A 27319-nucleotide genomic window follows, 5' to 3' on the forward strand; every position below is an offset into this window, starting at 1 on the left:
CGAGCAGGGAGCCCGATGCAGGGCTCGATCCCAGGACCCTGGGATCGTGACCTGACCCGAAGGCAGACGCTTAACAACTGAGCCACCCAGGCGCCCCGAGAGAGAGAATCTTAAGTAGGCTTCATGCCCAGCCTGCAGCCTCACACAGGGCTGGATCTCATGACCCTGAGATCACCACCTGAGCCAAAATTCAGAATTAACTGACTGAGCCACCCAGGCGTTCCATCCCATTCTTTAAACATCTTTGTTGATAATCTTTCCACTATATCGGATTTAGTTTTTATCTCCTTACAATATATCACTACTTATGGAAACACACAGTGCTGTTTACTTGAGTATGTATGTCGAGTTGTGAATACTGCTCCCATCCCCAGGCCCCCATTTAACCGGCATTTCTGATTGTCGCTAGTGCAATGATGGAAGACATGCCAGAAGCCCTTCTCCTACAACTTGTGATCTGAGAGTTATAGTTCATCCCGCTGGCCTTCCATTTCCCTGATATCTGAAACCAGTCCGGAATATGAAGAGCCATGATTCTCTTCCAGCTTTCTTCCCAAGTCTGTTGTGCAAACTCAGCAGTGATCTTAATCTCTCTGCTTCTTAAAGGATCTCCTTTTAAACATATGTAATAATAACTATCTCACAGAAATATTGGTGTCTAATTAATTATTGTTTGTCAAAAGCTTTAAGATCTTCAGCTGGAAAGGGGATTGTGGACGCCTGCAGTATTCTCTTGGAGAGCCTGCATCTTGCTTCATTGAATGGAGCTAGTGTCTGTGTGTAATCAAATTAGGCATACTGCTATAGGCTTATGCTGTAATTAATGAAACCCATGCAGACTGAATGGAGTGATCAGTCTATTATTTTTAGATTGAATGATTAAGTCTGAAGAGCTTCAGTGTTTTTTCAAGCAGCTTCTTTTTCGGCTGACTATTGACATTTTGGTTCTCAATCTTGCTGTTAGCTTTGTGTCCATTTTTCTCGTGTCCTGCAGATTTCATTATAATACAAAAACTGTTGAATTTTTACAAATTCGTATTTTAAAGAGTAGAACTGAGTCTTATCTTGAAAAAGAAAACAAACTCAAGGTAATAAAAAAGCAAGGGGGATGGCACACAATTTATTGGGAGCCTGCTCTGTGTCAGGTACCATGGAGCACTCTACATATATGACCTCATTTAATTTCTCCCTGGCCACATGGTGAAGTTGGTGTAATCCCCATTTTAGGGATGAGGAAACAGGCTTGGGGAATTAAAATAATTTACTGGAGGTCAGAAACTCACGCTCTTTCCATGAGTGGCAGAAGCCTGTGTCTATGCAGCATGCCAGAAAGTGTGTTATTCAGAGTGGTGGTGATACATACCTTCAGTGTCTTGTTGTGTCTCTGCAACTCTCGGCATAGACTCTCCAGTTTGCTTCGAGCAAGGACAGCTCTGCTGTGTTCACTTTGTAACTGGTCCTTTTCTTTTTGGATTTGTACCTGTTTCTTTTGTAAGAGCTTTAACTTCTTTTGCTCAGTGCGATGTTCGTCCAGCTAGACACGAGAGGTGCAAACATAAAAGAAAATGGCAGGAATTGCTTTTGAGTTGCTAGAAAAGCAGCAAAAGAGGAAATACCTAAAGATCACTCTGTGGTTGTTGGAATCATTTTTTGCTATTGTCACCGCCCCTCTGCAATCAAATAAACTTCACAAATAGGACTTTGCGATTCTTGTAGATATGGCTTTTAGAGCATATCATTTATAGGTTTTTCCTTATCATTATAATGATCCTGTCTTACTCTGATCTTCTTTTTGGTAGTCTAGAAATCATTTTCTTTCTCTTGAATCTCTCTAGTGATACTGGTCAATAGAGAAGGGCATGTCTTGGAATCTGTAGGCTGTCAGAATTCACGATAATGCCTTGCATTGGTGCAAGGGTCAACGGTGTGTCTGCTTGGTGTATATTTTGTGCTCACAATTCTTTCTCAAAACAATCTTATAGCAACTATTCTTTTAAAATTAGGAAAGCATAAAACAACCTCCTGGTAAATGGAGGATGAAGTTTGTGGTTTGTGAAACAGGGAGAGAAGAGAGAAAGGACCTCTTGACTACCTACCATTGGTGATTTTCCACCAGAGCTTCAGAGGTAGCTGCTGCACAATTCAGCAGTGTGAATGGCAAGTATCCGTAACATGCCCTGCCCTCCGACCACCCCCAGCCTCCATGCTTATGGCCAATAAATCATTAAGAGAGAGTATATTTGGATTTTGAATGATCTATTATCTTTTTCTGAAATTTAGATATTGTTATTATTGTTATTGCCATTATGATTTAGACTTTATCTTTTGAAGATTAAATCATATGTCAGGGTTTCTCAACCTTAGCACTTAGAATATTGGGCCACATAATTTCTTGCTGTGGGGGGCTATCTTGGGCATCATAGGCTGTTTAACCTACCTACTGGATGTAGGTCCCTGACCTACTGGATGCCAGGATCACCTCCCACAATCGTAACATCCATAATATCTCCAGACATACATCGACTATTGGCCCTGATGAGGGAACATTGTCCCATGTGGATCTACCTGAGTGCCAGGAGGAAGATACTCTACATGTGTTTCATAAGTTGGAAGTTGCTTGCTTATCAACGATGTAATGTTCTAGTTTTACTGCAAAGTCATATACGTTTCACATTTAGCTAGGTCTATCTTGCTTTGCTCTAAATAAAAGCCCTTAACTTTCTGACAATTTTTTTAAGAGCATGGCTAATTTTATTCAAATACTTCAGGCTTGTGAATACATATATGGTTTCTTAATGAACGAAAACAAACATATTGCAACTGAGTCAACTTCAGTCAGATACTTCCTGGCTTAGTGATTTAACGATGCACTTAGACACCATGGTACTTCTATACTATTGTGACAGGCATATTGGATTTTTATCTGCTCTTTTTCTTGCTCTCTCTTTTTTATTATTAAGTTAAAAAAGTAAAATTAATGCCAATTACTAAATCAGAATAGTATTAGTGATTTGTTGTAACTACATTAAAACTGAGGAAACTTAGAAAAACTATTTCTTCCAGGTCATGTGGTATCTTTATTAATAAATGTATCCTTATTTGTTAATGAAAACAATAGTAGGTAATATTACAGGATTCAGAATCTGCAAGGGTGAGTTAGCTAGAGTGGCAGTTTGATTCACAGCTTTGAATTTGATGATTTATTCTATGGTAATACTTACACGTCGGACACCTTCTATATTAATGTCCAAATCAGTGAGCAATGAAATAGGTTTTAGTCCCCAGGCAAAAGATTGAAATTATTCATAATTTTTCCTTTCTGAAAAGGAAATGTAATGGGTTTTTAGCCAATTTTCTCCTATTCATTTTTTATAGAATGATCTTTTGGGTTTTAAAGTTTATTATAGGACATGATATAAATGCCAAAGTATAGTAAGTAAGGCTTGAGTTGAGTAGGCTCTCTGGAAAGATAACCTCTGTCAGGTGACTCCTGACTGGGAGGTTGAGTAGGTGGAGGGATTTCCTAGGGTGAACAGCTGTGGCCCAGGAAGAAAATCTCAGACAGACGGGAGAGGTGATGCTTTTCTGGTTTGCTGCTGTGGGCTGCAGAACCCCACATGGCTTTCCGGACGAGGCTGGAATGCTGCCCAGTCCAGCCAAGTATGGAGCATGGCACTAGAAGCGAAACATGAATGGCTTTGGTGGAAGGAGGTAAATCGAAGGGATAACAATGTGGAAAATACCGAAGAGAACAAGGATGGACATGTCAGTGAGAATGGGGGCCTTACTTTTGGGAAAAATATTTTTGAAACCTACTTGTTTTATGGCGTTGAAATTGCTCACGGACGGTTAATAGCTGATGTTAAGCAAGCTACGATGAAAACAAGTTGATACACTGATACTCGCTTTATAAATTTCTACCATTCTTTTAGAAAGTGCTATGACCATTTAAAAAAACCCCTAAACAAACAAAAGGCATTCATACTGTTTGATTCAGTAATCCCAATTTTGGATTGGGATCATAGATCATAAAATGAAGGAGAAGGAACAGATCTAATGCATGACGATGTTCAGTGCAGCAGTATTTGGTAAAGCAAACAGTGGACAGAATCTAATGTCCCCATATTAGAGACCCAGGAGATAATGGCCACTTCCTGGAAAATGACATAACTATTACAAAATATAATTATAAAGACTCTAAACTACATGGGCAAATGTCTGTCGTATGAGCCAACAGAACTGGATACCAAATTATATATGTACCTTATGGAAGTAATTGTTATAAAAAGTATCTCTGCATATATAGCAGAATGAATGGGAGTGAAGACGGATAAATTAAAGTTTGTGTTTTAGGTTATGGGATTAGAGATGTGTTTGCTTGTGTCTGCAGCATTTCTCATATCATTGTGATGTGGGGTTTATGTGATTAAAAAACAATTAAAAAGTATTGGCAGAGTTAAACAACCAGCCAGTGACTCAGGGTTTTAGAGTCCCTCCGGGTCCATTGCAGGACAGTTCAGCCCAAGAAGATGCGGCAACGTGACAGGAAGAAAGGGACGAACGGGGACCACAGGACGAGAGTTAGAGAGAAAAAGAAAGAAAACAAGTCACTTGTTAAACTCCATCAGTAGGGATAAGATGAGGGGTTTGTGCACCTGAAGCTCGTTCAGTTTTGGAGGCCCTCTTTTAAAAACAAAACCCACAAAAAACCCCAAAATTAAGAAAAGAGAATTGCGTCCAGGGCCTCAGAGGGGCCCATGCCAGTGAGAGGCTCTGAATGAAACTTCGTTAGCGGCAACGTAAATCTGCCTTCAACCCGCCGCCTGGAGGAAGCGTTTTGCTGTGTGAACTTAGTGTCATACTCCTGTCACTGCTTGTCCAAAAGAAATAAGTGAGTGAAAACATATTTTTTAAAGAAAGCAAGCAGAGGGACGCCTGGGTGGCTTAGTCTGCCTTCGGCTCAGGTCATGATCCCAGGGTCCTGGGATCGAGTCCTGCATCCGGCTCCCTGCTCAGCCTGCTTCTCCCTCTGTATGCCGCTTCCCCTGCTTGTGTTTCTCTCTCTGACAAATAAATAAATAAAATCTGAAAAAAAAAAAAAAGGAAGAAGATGGGAAGGAGAAGCACGTTGGCTAGCCTCACATCAGAGGGTGTCACATCCCAGCAGCGGGTCGCACACCCCGGGGAGTAGTGGCCCAGACCTCAGATGGCACTCCTGTAGCAGAGAGGCTGGCCTCACTGAACCCTCCTCTTTTTCCCAGCTGACCCATTGTGGGAGTACTGGTGGGAGGCAGTGATTCTCTGATGTCTCTGAGTGGCTTCCCTGCCTCCCACTGGCCTTATCCAGAGGGATCCTGCCTGGCGAGGACCTAGAACTAGGCACAAAGCAATCCACATCAAACACCACCACAGTGGAGGGTGGGGAGAAGAATGTAGATCAAAGAGAACAAAGGAATGGTTGAATGAATGAATGAATGAATGAACAAATAGAGTTTTCAAGACCAAATGAGAAGGTGTCACAAGCTGAGGGTAGGATAAACTCATCCAACTGCCTTCCTGAGGGGGCCCCTCAAAACACCTAGGCATAAGAACTGAATGAAAGTTTGCCTTTAGGTCGAGTATATTTCTGTTTTATTACAAACCTAAGAAGAACTTTAAAATATCCACAATTTTCAATGATCTCTAATTCTCTCTTCCAGTCCCCAAATTACACATATAACTGAAGGCAGAATAGACTCCAACTCTATCCTCTTTCTTTGTTGTGCTGTTTTTCCTCAGTTTTTCTGTTTCTTTTTCCTTTCAAAAAATTCTGCTTTTATGGATTCTCGCTTTGGCTTGTGTGAAGTAACCAGCTATCGTCTCTAATGAGGTACATGAAAAACGAATGGCCTTTTCTCAGCTCTAACCAGAGCCTGAATCTTTCGGACACAAAAAGCTAATCAGAGATCTTACCAATTCAGCATACTTCTTGAATAAAAAATCAAGTTTTTCTTCAGGTGTTTGCAACTTGTTCAGATTTTGCATTAGCAGGTTGGCTTCTTTTCCTTAAAAAAAAAAACAAAAACAAAAACCATAAAGACATTTAGAAAAATGTTTTAAATCTTTTGAAAATAGTCAAAAGAATAAAAAATGCTGACTTTATATATCACTCCTTCCCCGCATTGATTAATTTAAAAGAAAAGAAGCAGAGCAGCCAATCAAAACTTCTGATGCCCACCAAACTGCCAACATTGACGCATGCGGTTCTAGAATTCCAGCCCAAAGCACAGAAATTTGACAGTTTAGTTTGCCATTTTTGGGTTTTGGTTTTGTTCTTTTAGTACCTTTTTTCTCTTTTTGGGGGGAACCAACTGTCTTGTTTCTGTGCATGAATGCATTCCATGAAGTTTGGGTGGGAATGTTCTGCTCATATTTCCTACCTAGCAGAGAATAAAATCAACATAGAAGGAAAACCAAGCCAAGACACAGAGGGCCTTCCCCACAGGCCTTTTTGTATCTCTGTGACAATGGGTTCAGCCTTCCTGGCCCTTCCTTCTTCTCACCCAGGCCTTAATCTTTGTTGGCAGTCTCCTTTTCTGACCTCACTTGGAGTTTATGCTACATTTTAAGACTCATCTGTTCATGATTATTTGATAGTGAATCTCAGATTCTTCTCTTTCCTCATTGTTCTTCCTTTTGTCTTCTTCAGCTCAGCCTCCCCGTTTGCCTTTTTGTGGGCCTGGAAATCTTGTTTTCAAGTAGCCATTGGGCTGAGTGTTGGTGGGGACGAGAGGGACCCTGGGGCCTGCATGTACCACTGATGATATCTTTTCAAAGAGTCTGATCAAGGTGGAACAGAGTGACAGCCACTCTGTCTAATTAGAATAGGAAGGTCAAGCCACACAGTAGAGGCCACGTTTCCTGATGTAAATCTATGTAAGAATATTAACAACTTTGACAACCTTTCCCCAAGAACAGGCATTTCCTTTTTGCCAGAATATTTGCTTTTATCCTGGGGAGGCAGATAAATCACGGAATTAGGCTTACCATATGAAATATACGACATGGGACATGCTTATACTAAAAAAATTTTTGCATTGTTTACTGAAGTTCAAATTCCCCTTGGCATCCTGTATTTTTATTTGCTAAATCTGGTAACTCCAATGCCATCAAAGAATTTTAGGTCTAGAAGGACTTTAAAGAGCATCCAGACAACTGGTTAATTTTATAGATTAAAAATCTAAGGCCCAGTGAAGGCCAAAGTTACATAATTCGTACTGGCAGAGCCAAGGCTTGGATCCAAGGTTTGTCTACTGGCTCTAAATCACTTCATTCCCATGTGGAATTTGGATGCCAGGAAACCCAGAGAAAGAAAAGGAAACTTTTTCTTAAAAAACATGACCTCATTCCTAACAGCTGGTTTTGTCCATCTCTGCCCAGTGAGTCAGTTCGGATTAGAGACACGGCCTACGACGGGGAGAAGGTGGGTGTGAGAAGTGCCCGCCAGCTCTCCAATTGTGGCCTGTGGCTTATCGTGCTGCCCCACCTCTCCTGTGCCTGCGCTCAGAGCTATTTCTCGAGCAACAGGGAAGGATGTGACATCCCTTCACCCTTGTCTTCAGTCTGGGAAAGGGTCCCACATGAAGACTGTTGTCCCAAGTGAGTGTCGTCTATTAGAAGAAAGAGATCGTTGTGGATCAGATTTGGCCCAGGAGCCAGATCACGTTTGGTCCACGGCAAGTTCTCAGTAAATGTCAGTAATAGTGGAACAAAGCAAAGCCAACCTGTGCCCACTAGTAGCATGTAAATTAAATGAACACTGTCCTGAAGACAACTCTGTGATTGACTGGAGGACAGACAGGTCTTACTCTCACCTGTGCCTCTGAGTATATGCTCAGGATACCTCTCAGTAGGGGTATGGTCACATAAAACCATTATGTGTCTCATTGCGGGGAGATAGAAACATTTGGGTGAGTCCAATGGGTCTCTTTTTCCCTCCACACGAAGTACCTTCTTTCTTTTTTATTTTCTTTAACTGTGAGAAGAGGGTTTCATTTTGTTCTGTTTTGTTTGGGGCACACTCACTGAGGTATCTTTCTGCTCTCATGCCCCGTTATTTTGTGTAGAAGGTCAACATTCAGAAGCATCAATTTATCCTTCAAAAATGATTTTGCCCTTCAACAACAACAACACAAAAACCCAGGAAATTGGAGATAAGCATGTACAGAATGAATAAATTTGTGACATCAGGGAGCTTAATTTTTAAACTTCCATTGGTTTGCTGGACTAGAATGCTGTGTGGGATTATGGAGGAGAAGAGGAATAGACAGAGATTGCTCATCTTCTAATAAAGGCTGTAATTACAGTTCTACAGAAATGGGGTCATTTGGTGATAGTGTCAGACAGAAGAGACAAACTGACTTTTTTTAGGGACATTTTATTGGGAGGGAATGACCTGCCTTTTCCCCAATGTGTCATTCCAAAGCAGTGTGATTGTGAGATTAGTCATAAAGAAAGCAAGGGACAGACCTGAAGTCCCCATTAAAGCTGGAGAAGGCACATGAAGGGCATATGGCCATCCCTCCACAAAATAGTCAGTTAGTAGTAAGTCTACAAGGAGGTAGGACCACCTGAGCAACAAGAACAGCCATGTCACACATGGCTGTGGCCAATGGCACAGTTGTAGACTGAGGGAGTATTGTAATACAAAGGAATGATTTTTACATCAAAGAAATTAAAACATTTAAATTGAGATAATGAAATCAGCTATATAAATGAGGACTGGGATTTTTCTTAAACTTTTAGCATAGTGATAACTGTTTATACTAAGTTTATGCAGATTTGATGAGTGTCTAAAACCTGGCTTTTTCTCTTCCAAAATTATCTTCTAGAAATTTGGGGCTAAAATTTGGTCTTGGACACACCAGTGTGCCTCTCTTTCCCCTTCCTGATTTCCATGTGTTATGGCAGAAACTTAAAGCTGGAAAAGATTGTGAATGTTCTGTTTCAAATGTTAGACCCAGATTCATATTTCAATGTTAATTTTGTTTTCTAACACAATTTAAAAATAGTGACTATGATACAAATAATTCCTGCGTATCTATAGGTATCTTTTGAGAGAAATAAGATTTGTGTTTGTTGATAAAAAGGACAGTGTAGTTAAATTCACACTGGACTAAGGATAAGGACTAGACCCTGGGTTCTAGAACAGACTATGTCCCTGACTAATTGAGTTGACTTTTTTATAGAGTCTTCAACTCTCTGGGCCTAAATTTCCCTGTCTATAAAATTATTAAGTTGACTAAATGGGTTCTGAGTTTAGCATTTAGGATTTGTTGATTCCATGACTGGAATAATTTTAACCATTTTTAGCTTGATTTAGACAACAATAAAACTAACAATGTTTGGATGGTATCTTTGTCTTCCCAATATGTTTTGAGGAAAAAAAAACAACAGACTTTTAAAATTTATCAAGATTCTCTTATCCCTCATTGTCACCTCTCACAGTCTGGTTTTTGTTTGTTTTGCTTGGTTTTAATGGCTTATCAGTTTTGAAAATACTGCCTACTCTGTATTGTTTTTATTTGACCAACATTTTATATCTTCTGTGTTTTAGTCACCTTGGTATATGTACTTGGAACTTTGGCCTCTCACTCAGTTGGGGAGAGGACCTGGGCTTCTTATTAGGTCAGTTGATGATATGTTTGAACTATTAGCAATTTCTTGGCTATAACTATAAAGAAAACTTTCTTAAAAGGAAAAAAAAAAACCTTCAAGAGTCTAATGATGAGGAGATTATTCCAGAGAAAACAAAATAAAGCAAAACCTTAGTGAAAAAGAAAAATACCAGGAAGAACGGTAGGAAATGAATACATCTATTCTTAATTCTGATCAGAAGAGAGTGCTAATCATTTTGCTCAAGTTATAGTTTTCTCTCCCATTTGACGTATTTTTAAACCTCTCTCTCTGTTTAGGACATGGCCTAAAATCTAGCTTCCCTGTGACTCTACTCATGAACCTTGCAGTCTCTGTTGATTCCTCTTTTCCCTGAATTCTTCTGGTCTCCTACCATCTCTTCCAAAAATTTAGCATTTGTATCCAGGCAACAGTTTATCCCCCTTTCACAGTGAAACTAGCAATCAAGCTAAAATGGAGAAACAAATCATCTGGGAAAGTGCCCATTCTAAGGAAGAGTAAGTAAATGGCTTTCTAAAGACATTTCAGAATCCACTGTCCTAGTCAAGGTCCTCTGAAAGGTACAACTGAAAGTCACCTGTAACTAAAGACAAACCATTAACTGAGCTATGGTAAATGCTCCTTAACCAATATACCGGTTAGTTTGTATGTCTCTTCAATCCTGCAATATTAGTGACTTCAGTTCTGCCCCCTTGCTTTCTTTATGACTAATCTCACAATCGCATCAACTAGTTGAGTAACCTTTTTTGTAGACTCTTAAACTCTCTTAAGCTTCAATTTCCCTGTCTATAAAATTAGTGGGCTGACTAGATGTATTCTGAACTCAGACTGGACCTGTGGATCAGCTTTGTTTTCCTCCCAGGCTTATGCTTCAAACCTCTGATTTCCTACTCAATCAGTTATCAACCTGAATGTCAGTATGTATATTATATTTTATCATTGTTCTGTGCTTATTACTATGGGGTGCTCGTGCAGCCCACGTACTGTTGGCAGAGAAGTGATTAATAAGACATTTGTGAGTCTGGAGGATGGGGTGGGGGAGGTAAGGGGGTTACTTTAGATGTTGACAGGATGTGTCAGGGTGCTGTCTATTGGGGAATCTGTTTTTGTTTCTTTCAATTCAGATGCCAAGGGGAAAGTGACTCTATCAACTAAAGAGATTTAAAAATGCTCCTCCAACTGCTCTGGTGTATAGTGTGTCGATTGTGGGAGGATATGCAGTCTCTAAAGGAAAAACAAGTCCTGGGTACTTGAGTTGTAGAGACATTTCCCAAATAATCAAAGGTGTTCTATGAAAGAAGGGTGTCTTTGGTCCAGTAAGTCCAGGAAATGTTGTAAACTATGCCCGTCTCTACTGCAGATTTTCATGGTATATATTAAAGGTCAGAGAATTCTGGCAGTAAGGGAACTTTAACTTTGTCTGAAATCTCAAATATCCCAAAGTATATACTATGGAAAATTTTGGGTTAGAGAGCCAGAACATTTCAACATCTCAAAAATACCAATAAAGCAGATATTATCTGATAAACATGCAATAATGAAAGACTTGTCTTTGATCAAGTACCTAAGCAAAATCTAAGGATATATTTTCAGGTACTGGTCAAATGATTTACTAAAATTCTATAAAAGGTCCAAATAGATTCTAAAGAAGACCACAGCCAGCACTTCACTTTTTCTTCAAAAGGATGGAGGAAGAACTTTCTGAAACAACAAAATCATTGCTTCCACAATCTATCTGTATCAGAACCACCCTTGGTACTTTGGCTCCACTCCAATCCTCCCAATTCTGAATTTCTGTACTCAGGAACAGCATTTTTCATAAATTCTGTATTTGATTCTAATGCACAGTTAAGTGCTAAAGCTACTTGCAGACAGCTGCAAGTACTGTCTTGTTGAAGCTGAAATCATGTTTAAAATGGTGGTTGCATATTTAGATTAGCCTAAAAATGTTTAAGTCCCATAATGTAGCTGAAACATTATAGTGCTTAGAGGAATATGCTGATGGTGTTTGGAGGAATGGCATGGAAGGGTCAGCATTCACATACATGTAGTTAGGGTGGATACTAGTGGGCACCCGGCTTCACAGTCATTGGTTCTGATCAAACATTCAGTTGAAATCTGGTAACTTGGAGATAGTGGCAGAATTAGAGTTGTGGAATGTTTTCTGTCTCTACAATTATTTTGATTATTTGGTAATTAGATGATTACTATAGATTTTGAAATAACTCATGGAAGACAGAGAAGAAACCATAATTGGTCATCTTTAATTTTACCCCTAATTTTTTCATATCCCAATACAACACATACACATTCCTCTGTATAAATAGTTGTAGAGTGATAAAGCAAAAGAACTTTCTGGGTTAGGAACACTTGAAATCATAAACCTCCATGCTGTGATTATGTACTGTCTTATGGGAAGTTTAACAATGACTAATACAAAGGGACATTTCTGAGATGTCTTGGATAGATAAGGAAAAACAGCTTTTGAACACAGAGCAACTTTATTCTCTTTCCCAAAGATCCAAAACACTTGAGTGATTCCAGTCTTGCACTTTGCAACTTGGTAGATATATTTATTTATTTATTTATTTATTTATTTATTTATTTATTTATTTATTTATTTTAAAGATTTTATTTATTTATTTGAGACAGAGAGAATGAGAGAGAGCATGAGAGGGCAGAGGGTCAGAGGGAGCAGACTCCCTGCTGAGCAGGGAGCCCGATGCGGGACTCGATCCCGGGACTCCAGGATCATGACCTGAGCCAAAGGCAGTCGCTTAACCAACTGAGCCACCCAGGCGCCCAACTTGGTAGATATATTTAAAGTATTATTTGGGTTATTTTATTCTTTATGTTGGGTGAATCATGTGTCCTATTTAAATGTGTCTTCTAGCCCTTCTTCAAAGCATTGCCCGCAATGGGTTTTAAGTACCATAGTGATATCCCATGCCATCAGAGACGTATTTTGGGATTTATAGATAGCTTGTTATTGGAATCTGAACACAGTTCTGACTCCAGTGCCCATGATCTTTCACTTTGCCACACTATCTTACAGAAATGAATAAGACATTATAGCTGTCCCTGATAGATTCCCACCTCCCTTGGGAGGCAGGTGTATAAACAAATGATTGATGCAGAAAATTTGTTGGAGAGGTAAGGAAGGTGATGCTAACTCTAGCTGGGCATGTCTGGGAATGTACCATATAGGAAGTGGTATTTGTACTGAGTGTCACAGTGAAATTCACCAAGGAAGACAGGCAGAGGGGCTCTCCTATGTACAGTAACATGCTTTCACTAGTAGCTAAAAAATTAACTCTCTCATCCTTCTTTAACAGCCATTTTTGGTGTAGAATCCCTCATGGTCTCCTAACAATTTTCCCATGCCTGTTCTTAGCACTTATCCTATATAACAGTTAGATTACATATCTGTTTTTCTCTCCATATTTAGAGCTACTTAACCAAAGGGCCTTGCTGACTTATTTATCTTTATGTACCTAGCACAGTACCTCATAAAGTTGAGGCATTAATAAATATTTGCTGAATCAATAAACTAATGAGAGTAAAATTATTTTGTGCAATTTTTGACATTCTATAATTGATACATTTTTAAAGTTTTGTGAAATAAAAAATATTTTATGTAGTAATAGAACATACTACTCAGTGATCTAATTGACAATCATTTTATATACAAACCATCTCTAGGGGCACCTGCGTGGCTCAGTCGTTAAGCGTCTGCCTTTGGCTCAGGTCCTGATCCCTCTTCTTCTTCTCCCTCTCCCACTCTCCCACTCTCCTTGCTTATGTTTCCTCTCTCTGTCTCTTTGTCAAATAAATAAAATCTTAAAAAAAAAAACCGTCTCTATATTTATATTTTGCTTAAATCCAGATTCCACTAGCTTTGCTTTAAGTAATTTTCCTTTCATTCCCTTGTTCATTCGTCCTTATAACAAATATTTATTGAGCACCTAGCAGGTGTCATCCACTATCTTAGACACTAGGCATCCAGTGATGTCTGAATACACACACAGTGCCTGTTCTTGATCTGAAAGAGCTAAAAGAAGACATGCATTAACCAAATAATCACAAAAAGTAAATGTACAGTCTCAAAAGCTGCTAAATGCAAAGAAAGAAAGATACACGGTACCACAGAAACAAGAAAACAAGAAGACCTTATCTAGGGTTGGGCTAAGAAAATGCCATTTGAATTGTAAGCTGAATGTTAAGTGCCCAAAGGGCTGAACTTTAAGGATTTCTAGGTAGAGAAAATAGGATGTATGTGGGCTTTGTGGGGGATGGAGTATGCTGTGTTCAAAAAACGGGTAGAGAAGATCAGAATGATGAGCAATTAGGCAGTGGTCGTAGTGGTGGTGATAGGGATAGGGAGTTCAGGAAGGAGATATTGTGGGGTAGAGTGATAGGAGATAAAGCTAGAGACACTGGTGTGGGTTAGACCATTAGGGCCTGAAAGACCATGTTAAGAATTTTAGTCTTTGTCCTAAGAGCAGTGGGAAACCATTGGGGAGACAGGGTAAGTGAGTAACATGTTGAAAAGTTCACTTTCTCTCTTTTGAAGGGAAGTGGCTAAACACAAGTATAACAAGGAAAGTGTGGGGAGACCCTGAAGGAAGCTATTACAGTAATCCAAAAGTGAGATGTGGCTTTTAGTAAAGGTGGGAGCAAGTGCCCCTTTTTAGGAATCATCAAAGAAAAGGCATGCATTAGAACATAACTACTTGCCTAATCCTTTTAGGATTTTCTTTTCCAACTTTTGCTCTTTATTGCTGACAGGCTCTTTGGCTGTGGTTGGCTCTCCAGAAGCCATGGGTTCTCTCTCTGTCTCTTCAGTGGCCTCATCACAGTCCCCATCCCCATTGTCGGGTGGTTCTATGTTCTCAGGCTGCTCCCTTGTCTTGGTGGGACCCTCTTTTTCAGTAGCAGACCCATAGGTATTAATTATGTCTTCTAATTGTCGATTCAACTCCTCAGAGATATCATGAGCTCCCTGTTCAGACTGCACACCTGTCTTCCCCTCTGGTGCTTGAAGTGGGGTTGAGGAATCCTTGTCATCTTGCTTCTCCAAGCCATTTTGATTGGGTAATGATGAACTTTCCCCTGGAGGTGTTGACTGGGGTTCTCCTGACAACTGTACAGAGTGATTCGTCTCCATACTGGGAGTAGTATCTAGTGGTAAGCATAGTCAAATTTTATATAGTTAACCCAGTTATATGTAAAATGTAAGGATATCCCCAAAAGGGCACCTACTAATTACAGTTTCTAACATAGAATGAATGTATTTTCACAAACCATCGATATTTCAATTAATTAGGTAGAAACAGAGGAAAGCCATTTTTCCAAAGCGAGTCATAATATTAGCGTATTTTTGGTTTTGGTCTTTAAATTCCAGTAGAAATTCCTATGATTGACATTAATGGAGTAATTCAAGATATTGTTTTTCGTGTTATATTTGTCATATTGCTTAAGCCAACTTGTGTTACCATTCTCTTACATTATTCTATGTAGATTTATGGTCATTGGAAGTACATAGATGTCTATATTTAAAATGTTTAAAGTGCCGTTATTTTTTTTCTAAGTGAAAACATTTAATACGAGAGCAACTGAACTTACTAAAATCACTCATAACAACAGCAGTCCTAAACTCTATTCTAATTCATAAGTGAAGATTTGATAAATATGAGTACATTGATACAAATGAATTATTATACTACAGACAGGAAATACTTTCTTGCTTTTCAGGTATTTTCCTTTTCTCAGATGAGCAACACATAATTTATACATCAGCAAGATACATTTTCTGAGTTTCAAACTAGCTTCATTTTTGGAATAAAACGGAGAATGGAGGAAGGTACAAATTAACCAACAAACTAGTTTGGAACCATGGTGATGGTCATAAAAATAATTTCTTGAATTTCAATAATACTTTTTTGTTCCAATATAAAAACTGACTTTCTTTTAGGAAAAAAAAAAAAACAGATTACAACCCTTTTTTTCTCAGTCAAGAAGCTCTAGGATAACTGTAATTTTTAAGAAATAGCAATGTTTAATGAATAGGAAGGGAATGAACTTGGGAAACAATCCACATATAATATGACCTCTTTGGAAATAGGGGCTGAAGTACAAGCTCAGTCAAAGAATACCAGGATTTCTGGCTATCTCCATTTCTTGGGTTGCAATAGAGTTGACTTAGGCTTTTAAGCGATGGTGCATTTTATTTGTCAATGGTATCTAATGGCAATGCTGCTAATTAACAGCATAAAAATATGATGGGGTTCTCATAATGCACAAATTTTGCTGTTGTGGTGGCCCAAGAGGAAAAACAAAAACATACTGTTCCATGCACTGCACAGCTTCTTTCTCTTGTTCTCATGGCAGGGGATGTCAAGTGCTTGGACCACAGTAAGAACGGAAAAGTCAGCCTACAGCCAGTGCTGCCCACTGATGGCCCTCATCAAGTACTCATTCAGTTCGAAGGAAGTACTTCTTTTCTCTTACCCACTTTAACGCACCGACTTTATTATCAAATGATGCAGTAAACAGCCTTATTGTTTTCATCACTGGCATTTCTTTATCCTGACCCCTACTTTTTGGGCACACTCATCTATATATAACATACGCCTCCCCGAAACTCTGAGAAAGATACATGGCACCTGCTGTCCAGCCAGAAGTTATTTTAAGCTCTTCTAAAAGGAGCCATGACATTTAGCACTTCTTCAAAAATCAAGGGAAGAGAATCCTTTTAAAATCAGAACTAAAAGCAGTAAACATGTACTGGCTTAAATACATATGTGGGTTTTAAAGTGTTAGGGATCCTTCTGAGGAAGGAATAAAATCTAAAGTTAAACCCCAAATTCAAAGCAATGAATTTAAAACTGACTTTTCACAGGAGTTTTAGTATGGTTAGTCTAAACACAAAAGTTGGGTTGTATTTGATTTATTCTTCATTCCTCAGAGGCCACAGCCATTGATGTTTTTAATATTAATTCCATGGATATCCTTTAAACTCAAAGCCCACATTTACTTTAAAACAGAATAACTGAGTCATTGCAAACCACAACACAACTCAATTCCTAAAAATAGCCTCAAGATAAATCAACAAGAGGGGAAAAAAAGTCAAAGAACTCCACTACTTTTAAGTTGTTCCTTTCTGTATGAATTGACAGCAAGAAATTATTTCTAAATTTTATCTTCTTAATACACTTTATTGCCTTTTTTTTTTTTTTTGCTCCTCTGAGAATTTTTCACTTGTATGGGGAACCCAGCAGATTATCACACACATCCCTTCCTGAGTAACACATTTCAATTATAAATAAAACAATGGAAAGTTCTTCCACAGTTCAGCAGCAATCTCAAAGTTGCAAGTTTCAAACCCCACAAACCGCATCCTACACCTTCTCACAGGGCTTGGGGGAGTGTTTGTCGCACTTACCAGAAGACAAGGAGCTAAGCAGAAAGAGAAGGAGAGGCAAGAGGCTGCAAAAAGCTAGTCAGAGGAGCGGCGACAACAGGAGACAGGCAGCTGTGTTCTTTCAAGGGAGAGAGAAACCACACACACACACACACACACACACACACACACACACACGCGGCAGGAGAGCAGGGAGGGGGTGGGGAGGAAAAGGAACAGTGTATAACACAGCAAGAGAGAAATACACCCAAGTTTCAGTAGCTGTCTCCGGGGCAAATGTCTGGGGAAAGAGAAACAGCTGATAGATATCAGACTCTCCATGTTTTATCCTTTAAAAAATTTAAACTCTCTCTATAAGCCCCTCTGTTAACACAATTTTTCACCGTTATTCTTTTGGGCAGAGATCATATTTTCTTATTCCTTAGTTTGTTTCCAGTGTGGTCCATGATTCATCTTTTTTCCCCTTCTTATGCTAGTCTAATTAGCGTCCGATTTCTCATAGGAATCATGGGGGGAAAATCCAACGGCATAACAAAAAGGAGGTGGGAGAACTACTTGAATTCTGATGTCATTGGTTTGTTTGTAAAATTTGAAATACAAATGGAGGTGGCTGTCTTGGTGCTGAGTTTGGTGGCATCTTCACAGACATGGTAATTGGCATAATTGGCCTCAGATCCCACATCTTAAGCATGTCACCAACTTCACATCTCAGATAAGCCCTTGGGGAGGCAGTCACTTTTTCTTTCTGAGTTGGAGCCTTTTCCACCAACTGCTTTTCCAAGTTTTTCCACCCTTCTTACGTCTTCAACTTGCTCCTTAATCCTCCTCAGAAAAAGAATCTTCTCTTCATTCACCACAAAATGCCCCTTTCTCTTACCTTACATCCATGCCCTTTTCCTTCTTTTTCTAGAAAACATGTTCCCACACTTTTCCAAGGCAGGTTTCTCCATCAGAGTTCCTGCTCTTGGGACTGGCTGGGCATAATGATACCCATTGTGCTATGCAGAATAGTGCCACCAGAAAGATGTCCACATCCTAATCCCAGGAACTGATAATACGTTACTTTACAAGATGAAAGAGACGTTGAGATTTTACATATTTGATTAAATTAAGGATCTTGAGATGGGGGGATTATCCAGAACTATCTGGGTGGGCCCTGTGTAATCACAAGGGTCCTTAAAAATAAAAGAGGGAAGCAGGAGGGTCAGAGTCAGAAAAGGACTCCAAAAGAGGTCAGAGTGATGTGGGGCCACAAACCAAGGGATTTGGGAAATGAATGCAATTCTGCTGACAACTGATTTTAGCTCAGTGAAACTCATTGTGGAGTTCTTACCTCCAAAACTGTAAAATAATAAATTTGTGTTGTTTTAAAGCTATTAGATTCATGGTAAATTGCTACAGTAGTAAAGGAAAACTAAAATATTCTGCCCCCAAACATTTTCTCATGCCTTTCTCTGAGTTCAGGGGAGGCATAAGTTATATATAGATAAGTGTTCTCAACAATAGGCTGTTGCTGCATCATTTGATGATAAAGTTGGTAAATTAAAATGGGTGAGAGAAAAAGTACTTCTTTCTAAATTAATATGTCCTTGGTGAGGGCCACAAATGGGTGGCATACTGGACTGCATTAAACTGGTGTAGTTAGATCTCTCAGTGAATACAAAAAGTAAGTCAATTCTTCTCAAATTTAATTTAGTGTTGAAATTAATTTAAACGAAAAAAAAAGAACTTACCATGATTGAAATAAGTTATTATATTATCATTTTTACCAATATGTACTAATGTAAAAATAGATATAAACTTCTGCTGCTTATAGTTATTATATGATAGAAATTTTAAGTATATATTATTTTAAAAACCCTACAAAATGAGTAAGTAAAATTCAAATGAACATTACTTTTATGTGACAGATAATATTTTGCTGAACCCAAACTGCTACTTGCAACATGAATATGGTACTGCCTGCTGGTCCTACTGAGTTTATGACACTCTTCTAGAGTGTACCTTATGAAATGATTCGATTTCTTCAACACTTGGTCCGTCCAAATGATTACATAAGTTTCATTCACATTATAGGCCATAATTTCAACTGGACTTCCTTTGATACTAATGTATAATTTATAGCTCTTTCTTACTTTCTTGCAATTATTAAAATAATACTACTTGCATACCCTCACCCTGGCCATAACCCTAACCCTAATCCTAACCCTAGATCTGAGAAAAAAGTAGAAAAGAATGGACTATTACTCAGCCATAAAAAAGAAATGAAATCTTACTATTTGCAATGACATGAATGGAGCTAGAGATTATTATGCTAAGTGAAATAAGTCAGTCAGAGAAAGACAAAAACCATATGATTTCACTCATATGTGGAATTTATAAAACAAAACACATGAACAAAGGGGGAGAAAAAAAAGAAAGAAAAAGAGAGGCAAACAAAGAAACAGACTCTTAATTGTAGAAACCAAACTGATGGTTACCAGAGGGGAGGTGGGTGGGGGGATGGGTTAACTAAGTGATGGGGATTAAGGAGTGTGCTTGTGATGAGCAAGGGTGTTGTATGGAAGTGATGAATGACAATATTATACACCTGAAACTAATGTTACACTATAAGTTAACTAACTGGAATTGAAATAAAAACTTAAAAAAAAAGTAGTGGTACTTTGGGCTAAGTTGATAGATATACACATGATAGTGATGGCACCAAATGACAGTTATCCAGGTGATCTAGGGTAGGCTTATACATTTTCAATTATTATTAAAATGAATACAAACACACAAACTTGTAGCTCTCTAGAATCCATCTCTAGCCTGGTAGAGGCCCAAAGAACTGGGAACAGTTCTTTGTAAAGAGAACAAATTAATAATTTAATAATTAATAATTAATAATAATAGTATTTTATTTATTTATTTATTTAAGATTTATTTATTTATTTTTGTGAGAGAAAGGGGGGGGTGAGCAGGGGCGGGGGCAGAGGGAGAGGGGAGAGAGAGAGAGAGAATCTCAAGCAGGCTCCCTGCTGAGCACAGAGCCTGACACAGGGCTTGATCTCACAATCCTGAGATCATAACCTGAGCCAAAAATCAAGAGTCTGACACTTAACTGACTGAGCCACCAGGTACCCCAGAACTCAGTGATTTTATAAAATAAAGCTTTGAGCGGGCACCTGCGTGGCTCAGTCGTTAAGTGTCTGCCTTTGGCTCAGGTCATGATCCCAGGGTCTTGGGATCGAGTCCCACATCAGGCTCCCTGCTCAGCGGGAAGCCTGCTTCTCCCTCTCCCACTCCCCCTGCTTGTGTTCCTGCTCTCGCGATCTCTCTCTCTCTCTCTCTGTCAAATAAATAAATGAAATCTTAAAAAAAAAATAAAGTTTTGAGCTATTATAAGGAAGTTTTTGGGAAAATAACATTTTGATTTTTATGCAAATGTTATAAGAAAATAGGAAGCCTAATTTCTAATATCAGTACTAAAAAGTTTATCACAAGAAACAATAATCCCTTGTCCCCCTCTCCACCCTGTTCCTCCAACCTTGTCATGTTCCCAAGGGGCGGTAATATTAAACCAATCCAGATATTTCTTCTGTGATTTATTGTTTCATTTATAAATAATGCCTAGCTTGCTGCCTGTCAACTCATCAGTTTTTGACATTACCTATTGTCTTCCCATAATAATAAAGATTTTAGTTATATCCCCCTTTGCCTCATTTTCTTCATAAAATATAACTCATTTTTAATTAATATTCTATATTTTCATTATTGAAAAAATGTTCACTGCTAAATTGGGTAAAGCACTGGGATTGTATATAATTCTATTCTTTTGTAACTTTTTGTTTTTCCTGGAGTTAATGACTACCTTCGCTTTTCATTCGTTTAGTATCGAGAGTACTCTGTTTTCCCAAACTGCACAAAAGTTCTGTAAAATGCCTTGCTATGCAATTTTCCTCAAGGTAAAATCTCTCATATAATTTATACATTCTAGTATCTTCTTGGAGATAACACCCCCATATACAAACATCCCCAGAGACTTGACTTCCTGCTACAGTCTGGTTTGGTGACCTTCTTGGCCTGCTGCACAGCTGTGGTCCTAGCACTTCCCCTAATGTCATCCTTGGAAATCCCTTTATCTCTCTTTTGTTTTCTGATTCCCATTCTTCCTCTTTCTTGGTGTACTTCCTCATTTAGTGAAACATATTGTATGCTGGCTTTCTGAGAAGGCATTTATGGGGGACTTTGTATGTGTCAAATGCCTTTTTTGCTACCCTAATACTTACTTGATTGCTTGGCTAGATGTAAACTTTTTTACAAAATGTAGAAAAACTTTTTTTGATAAAACTGTTTTTACATATCTATGGAATTTTTAAAGGCATTATTCCCTTGTCTTTTAGGTTTCCATTTTTTTTTCTTTAAAGTGGAAAGTCATTTTTATTTTTGATCCCTTGTATGATCCTTTTTTCTTTTTTTTCCCTTTGTGGAACCTTTAGAATCTTCTCTTTATCCCTTATATTCTGAAGTTTCACAATGATAAAATTTGATGTCCATCTTTTTTCATTTATTGTGTTGGATGCTTAATGGGTTTTTAAATCTAGAGACGTATGGCTTTAACTTCCTTCCCCCTTATCATTGTTACTCACCTTCTTCTTCCTCGGAGCCTCATATCCCTGAATGCAGAGTCTTTCTGGTGGAGCTTCCCCAGAGAACAATCCTTAGGTATCCTGAAAGGGTGGAGAGAAGTTACTTTACTTTGTGAGGTGGGATTGGGGACCATTGGGTTTGACTGTTCATTCCCTTAATTAAAAACCCAAAACTAAAATAAACCCAGCCCTACTACTACTTTTGATAGTACCTCTATTTGCTGAGTATTAACCTCAAATTCTTTAGTCTTTTCAAAGTCTGCCAGGAAAATTATGTTGCTTCTAACTTTCCTGCTGCCTTTCCCTCAGCTCACTAACCCATTTCTGTCAAGCATCCTTTTTCTGTTAGATTATTTACCATTATGTCTTTTATTCTAGTCCTCATTCATTATGGTTTGGGGTTTACAAATCCATATTTTCTGGTTTCATTGAGGTTATAAGTTTCTATTTCTTGTTCTTGTTTGCTGTAGAATTTTAGAAGAAAAAGAGGTCAGAAAGATTTTTACAATGCCATCTTGGAGTCAGGAAGATCTGTTTAACCAGCACAGTGGTCCAACAATGAAATGAACTATCAGCCCAAATCAGAAGCTTCAGTACCAGAAATATCTCATAAAGCCTTGGTTGTTCTTTCTTTTAGAGATACTGAAGAAGAAATTTCTGCTTGGAGTGGGGGAGAATTAGATTAAATGACTCACTTAAGACCTTTATCAAATATGAGTTGGTTAATTCTATACTTTTTTACTGTGGATTTAAGGGAAACAGAAATCATATAATAATTAAGATTATAAGTCTGAAAATCAGGCAGCTTGCATATGAATTCCAGATCTGTCTTTTGCTTAGACTATTTTATTTTATTTATTTATTTTAAGTAGGCTCCATGCCCAATGGGGGGCTTGAACTCACAACCCTGAGATCAAGAGTTGAATGCTCTTCTGACTGAGCCAGCCAGGCACCCCCTTAGACTATATTTTAACTTATTCAGCTTCAAGTTCCTTCTCTGTAAAATGGGACTATCTATTTTATATGGCTGTTATGAGACTAATATAGTAAATGTGGTGTATATAATGAACACACAATCTATGTTAACTAATTCCAATAATGATGTGTTGAAGTGAAGCCTGTGAAATGGAAATTAATATTTTCTACACCAATAGCATTTTGAACTTGTTGCTGTCTAGAAGCAAGGTTAAATGTGAGAATCTATTGTGTTTATCTTGGTCATGGTATGTACTTGACCTGGGTTAGATTGGTTTGGGGTGAGGAGCAAATCTTTGTACATTATGTTCCTACTCATCAGACAACACCTCTGTGTTTCTGGAAAAGGGGAAAATGTAGGATTGTGGCCAAGCAGAAATTATTTTAATTAGTCTAAATATAAAAACCTGTGCAGCAAATTACAATGTCCAATTTTTATGGTGATGCTTCTTTAATTTGTACTTGCGTACAGTTGGTCTCCAGAAGTGAAAACTATGATTCACATCCTATGAAAAGACTTCGGTTTTATTACTTGTAAGCAAGAATTAACCAAACAAGGATTGTCTCTAGAAAGGGCAATATGAACTAGCTTTTGTGAATAAAATAAATCATTTGAAATTTGCATAAATACTGAGTGCTACACTTGTGCTTGGAAAGAGCTCCACTTCTGAAGTGGCCTTATTTGATTACACTTAAATTTTTTTTCATGATAATAATTTAATCATGAATTTCTTCTTATAAATAATGCAGATACATTTTAGAGTAAGCTTCTTTACACCAATTCTCTATTTAATCTGAATTAACAAGATTTTGCTGCATGCACTGCACGAAGGAGATTTGGCTTGTGTCAGTATTTTGTCCAAGGAAGATCAGAATAAAGTCTGTCACATTGTATAATATTGGATCTCTCATCTTTGAAAAGTCCCTCCTTACTGCATTGCTGAATGTAGTAGAGATCCGGGAGCACTGGTCTGTGTGTTGCCTTGTTCATTTAGAATGTGTCCACTGAGGGTAGAGCTGAATTTTAATGGCTGCCAAGGGCTGCAGCAATGACATTCTCCTGAAACAGGCTTTACCATTTCAGCCTCTGAGTGCCTACAAGGGGGCTTGAAGGCCACATAGTTGAAGCATGGAGACAGGTTTTCCCCTTAGTCCTGTCTAAAACCTGTGTCATCAGCGATTTGCCCAGCTAAGTTCCAGGATGTTCCTTGGGTAAGGGTCTGCTTATTGCTGCAGACCAGTGGGAAAATCCTGCTGACATTTGAATATTCATAACATAACTCTGGGGACAGAAGCTCCTGAACTCCAGGGGCATCATAACTTTTGATGTCCCACTTCCTCTGGCTCATGTTCCCCACAGAAAACTTGGGATATACATCCCATTTGAAAGAACTATAGTCACAAAATTAATGGCTACAAGAAGGAAATCATGCAGATTGAAAATGCCAATTGCTGATGATCCCAACTTTGAGGTTGCTAAGCCACCCATGGTTTTGGACTGCAACTCCCTGTCAGGTATATCCCCCTCTCCCAACACTTCCCCTCTTCTCATTCCTTCTTGTTCTGGGATTTGATGACCACTGTGGCATCTGTAGAATCTTGACAAGGGAAGGGACCTCACAGATCATCTTACCATCTTCCTTGGACTCAGGGGTTTTGTCCAGAGCTACCCTGACCTGCCATTAGTAGATGACATTTTGATGAAAAAAAATCAGCCCTTCCTAATAAGTCAGCACTACTTGTCAAGTGTTAAAGAAAGGAATAAAGTCTTCCAAAATGATAGATCCATGGTGTTTTACCCTAAGCAATTGTGCCTTTTTTCAAAAGTTTGACAAAGGCTTCTCTTTCAAAGACCCTTTTTTGAGGTTTGGTAACTAATGACTACAAGGTTCATTTTTCTTTTCTCTGTTTAGTATCAAAGGTTCTTTTGATTCTCCTCCGTGAGGGTCATGAGTTCTTCTTTCCCCTACCTGAGTGTCATGAGGCCCCTTTTCCCCTGCTGATCACAGAGCAATTCTCAGAAAGGGTCTAAGGTTGACCTCATGTTTAAGAAAAGCCTGTCATTTTGATGTGTTAAAAAACAGGGGTGTGGTGGTCACCTAGTTACAAGCTGGTGGGTTCTCTTCTCTTTCCTTCTTGCAATGTAGTTCTTATCAGAGAGTCTGGACCTATTTTTAAATTCTAAGTACGTGGCCTTTTCCTCCAAAATAATTTGATGTGGTTTTGATAGGATCTAGACCAACACAGACCCTGAGAATGGCAGAGGTGGTCAGCAGGATAGGACTGAGTGAGCAAATGCTTAGACCACTGACCCTACTTTATCCTCCTTATTATGTCTCCTCCTTATATCCCTTTTGTGGTGTGGGATGCCTAGGCTTTGTTGTTTTGGAGACAGACCATTAACTGAGTTTGTCTATCTGCCTATCTAATCTTTAAGAGCCTTTCTAGCTCTTAATAGTCTTTTATGTGTAAATGACCATTTATGCTCCTTAGTTCAATTTCAAGGACTGGGGAGGAAGCAACTTACGTCTCCTATTCATCTTTAAACCATTTAGTGGATCCCATTCTGTATCCATTTGGAATTGAATTAATCCGTAATGGTGCTAAGCTGTAGTTGGATCCTGTCAGAGCTGGCTAGTTGTTTAACTCCAGGGGTCATCAATGAAACAAAATAAAGGGTCCCCCCAGCTTAGTGTGTCATGGTGGTCCTAGGTTCAACCTGGACTGTGGCCAGATGGAATCATGGTATCTGGGAAGGACAAATTCCTACTTGCCTTTCTCATAAGTACCCAAGAGAGTTTTGCAAAAGTATTAAAAAGGTGAAGGGGGGCGCCTGAGTGGCTCAGTCAGTTGAGCGCTGGACTCTCGATCTCAGGTCTTGATCTCAGGGTTGTGAATTCAAGCCCTGCATTGGGTGTGGAGCCTACTTAAAAAAAATAAAGATAAAAAGAAATAAATTAACAAATAAATAAAAACATGAAGGACAAATGCAAGGGAATCATCTTGGGTATCTGCATAGTGCCCCCGAGGGCAAAAGATAGTATCTTTTAGCACTTTGTAGGGAAAAATGTCAACTATTATTAAAAAGTAGTGATACCTGGCTGTTGGGGATGGCAGTGCCCAGGTCAACCTCTGCAATCTCCACTGTTGTTCTTTGCCCTGCATCTACCTTCCTAGGACATCCCACAAGCGACCATATATCCCTCCTCTAGGGATGCCGGGAAGCCTTCTATATATTGTCTAGAAATAAGAAGAAGCTCCTGAGACACGATCACTACTTCCCCATAAATTAGAAGAGGACAGCCTAACACGAATGGGTTTGGGTCCTCACCAAAAGAAGTACTGTCCTGTGGAGTCCCACAGTGAGTGGGACAAAGGGCCCTCAGCAAAGAAATCTGTTCACAGAAATCAATGCTTGAACGTGGTCAAACACTGCCTGAACACAAAGCAAAACAGGCTACTGACATAGCTTTTCAAAATTCAAAATTTAAAATCCAGTGATCTTAGAATCTAAAGAATGAAAATCTTTGGGCGGGGGAGGCAACAACAAGCCAACAATTTTTTTTTTAAAAGATTTTATTTATTTGAGAGAGAGAGAGCATGAGTCGGGGGAAAGGCAGAGGGAAAGGCAGAGGGAGAAGCAGGCTCCCTGCTAGGACACAGGGCTCCATCCCAGGACCCTGAGATCATGACCTGAGCCGAAGGCAGACGATTAACCGCTTAACCGACCGAGCCACCCAGGTGTCCCAACAAGCCAACAATTTAAAAAAACATACACTTAATTGAAATGATGAAGCTTTATTGGTCAAAAGCTTTATTGGTATGAAGAATTTGTATTTGAATATTTTGTTCGAATGGAGTTATATGTATTTAGCTAAAAAAAATAGGATGACAACATAAATGTATGTAGATGTTAAATATTACATGAATTAAGCTGCTTTAAATGAATATTTTTTATATCATAGATTTAAGCTCAAAAAGAGACATTTGACTTTGTGCTAATAAGAAAAAATAAGGCCAAGGAAGAGATAGGAAGCTTGGGCCTGAGTCAAGTTTTGAGAGGGGGAAAAAAGTGGCCATTTAAAATCTGTCCTAATAGCAAAAACTCCAGTTCTAGAAAGATAAAGGTTGAATAACAGCAACAACAACAAAAATAATCTGGTGGGTTTTCTATACTACTTATTCCCAAATTCAGTAATTCTGTATTAAAAACCTGTTAAACTTTGAAGTGTAATCATACCTATATTGTATTAATGAAACTGGAAAATTTAATGTGATTTTGTTTTTCTGTGTAAGGTTAAGTGACACAAGGTTAGACTCCTGCATAAAAACAAGTGAAATTATACAATTATTTTAGGTAAATGTACATAATATTTCTATCGAACTGTCTTATTTTGATACATTCTGCTTTTTTTCTGATATCCTAAAGTCATTTTTGGAAGCTTGAATTCATAACATATTAAGTAATGGATACTTTTATTTACTCGAAGGCTCCTGAGAAACTTGAGTTCTATACTGATGTCATCTGTAATTAAAGACATATGTATTTTTGATAAATGAAAATTTATCAGATGATATATTCAAAATACATGAATTTTTGATCATAGGTCAAAGG

The 27319-nt window shown here is 38.6% G+C and overlaps 1 protein-coding gene across 1 annotated transcript in view; it reads right to left on the reverse strand.

Moving 5' to 3' along the window:
- Positions 1-17244, reverse strand: part of TXLNB (taxilin beta) — a 46028-nt gene extending 28784 nt beyond the window's left edge. The window contains exons 1-4 of the mRNA XM_081829377.1: positions 17120-17244; positions 14413-14856; positions 5953-6044; positions 1364-1534 (exon numbers count right to left, since the gene is read on the reverse strand). Coding sequence (XP_081685503.1) covers positions 1364-1534; positions 5953-6044; positions 14413-14842 — 693 coding nt within the window. The 5' untranslated portion in view covers positions 14843-14856; positions 17120-17244. The remainder of the gene's footprint in view (positions 1-1363; positions 1535-5952; positions 6045-14412; positions 14857-17119) is intronic.
- Between the last annotated feature and the right edge of the window lie 10075 nt (positions 17245-27319).

This window comes from Leptonychotes weddellii, chromosome 8, assembly GCF_054177405.1.
Source record: "Leptonychotes weddellii isolate Sample4059 chromosome 8, ASM5417740v2, whole genome shotgun sequence".
Lineage (NCBI taxonomy): Eukaryota > Metazoa > Chordata > Mammalia > Carnivora > Phocidae > Leptonychotes > Leptonychotes weddellii.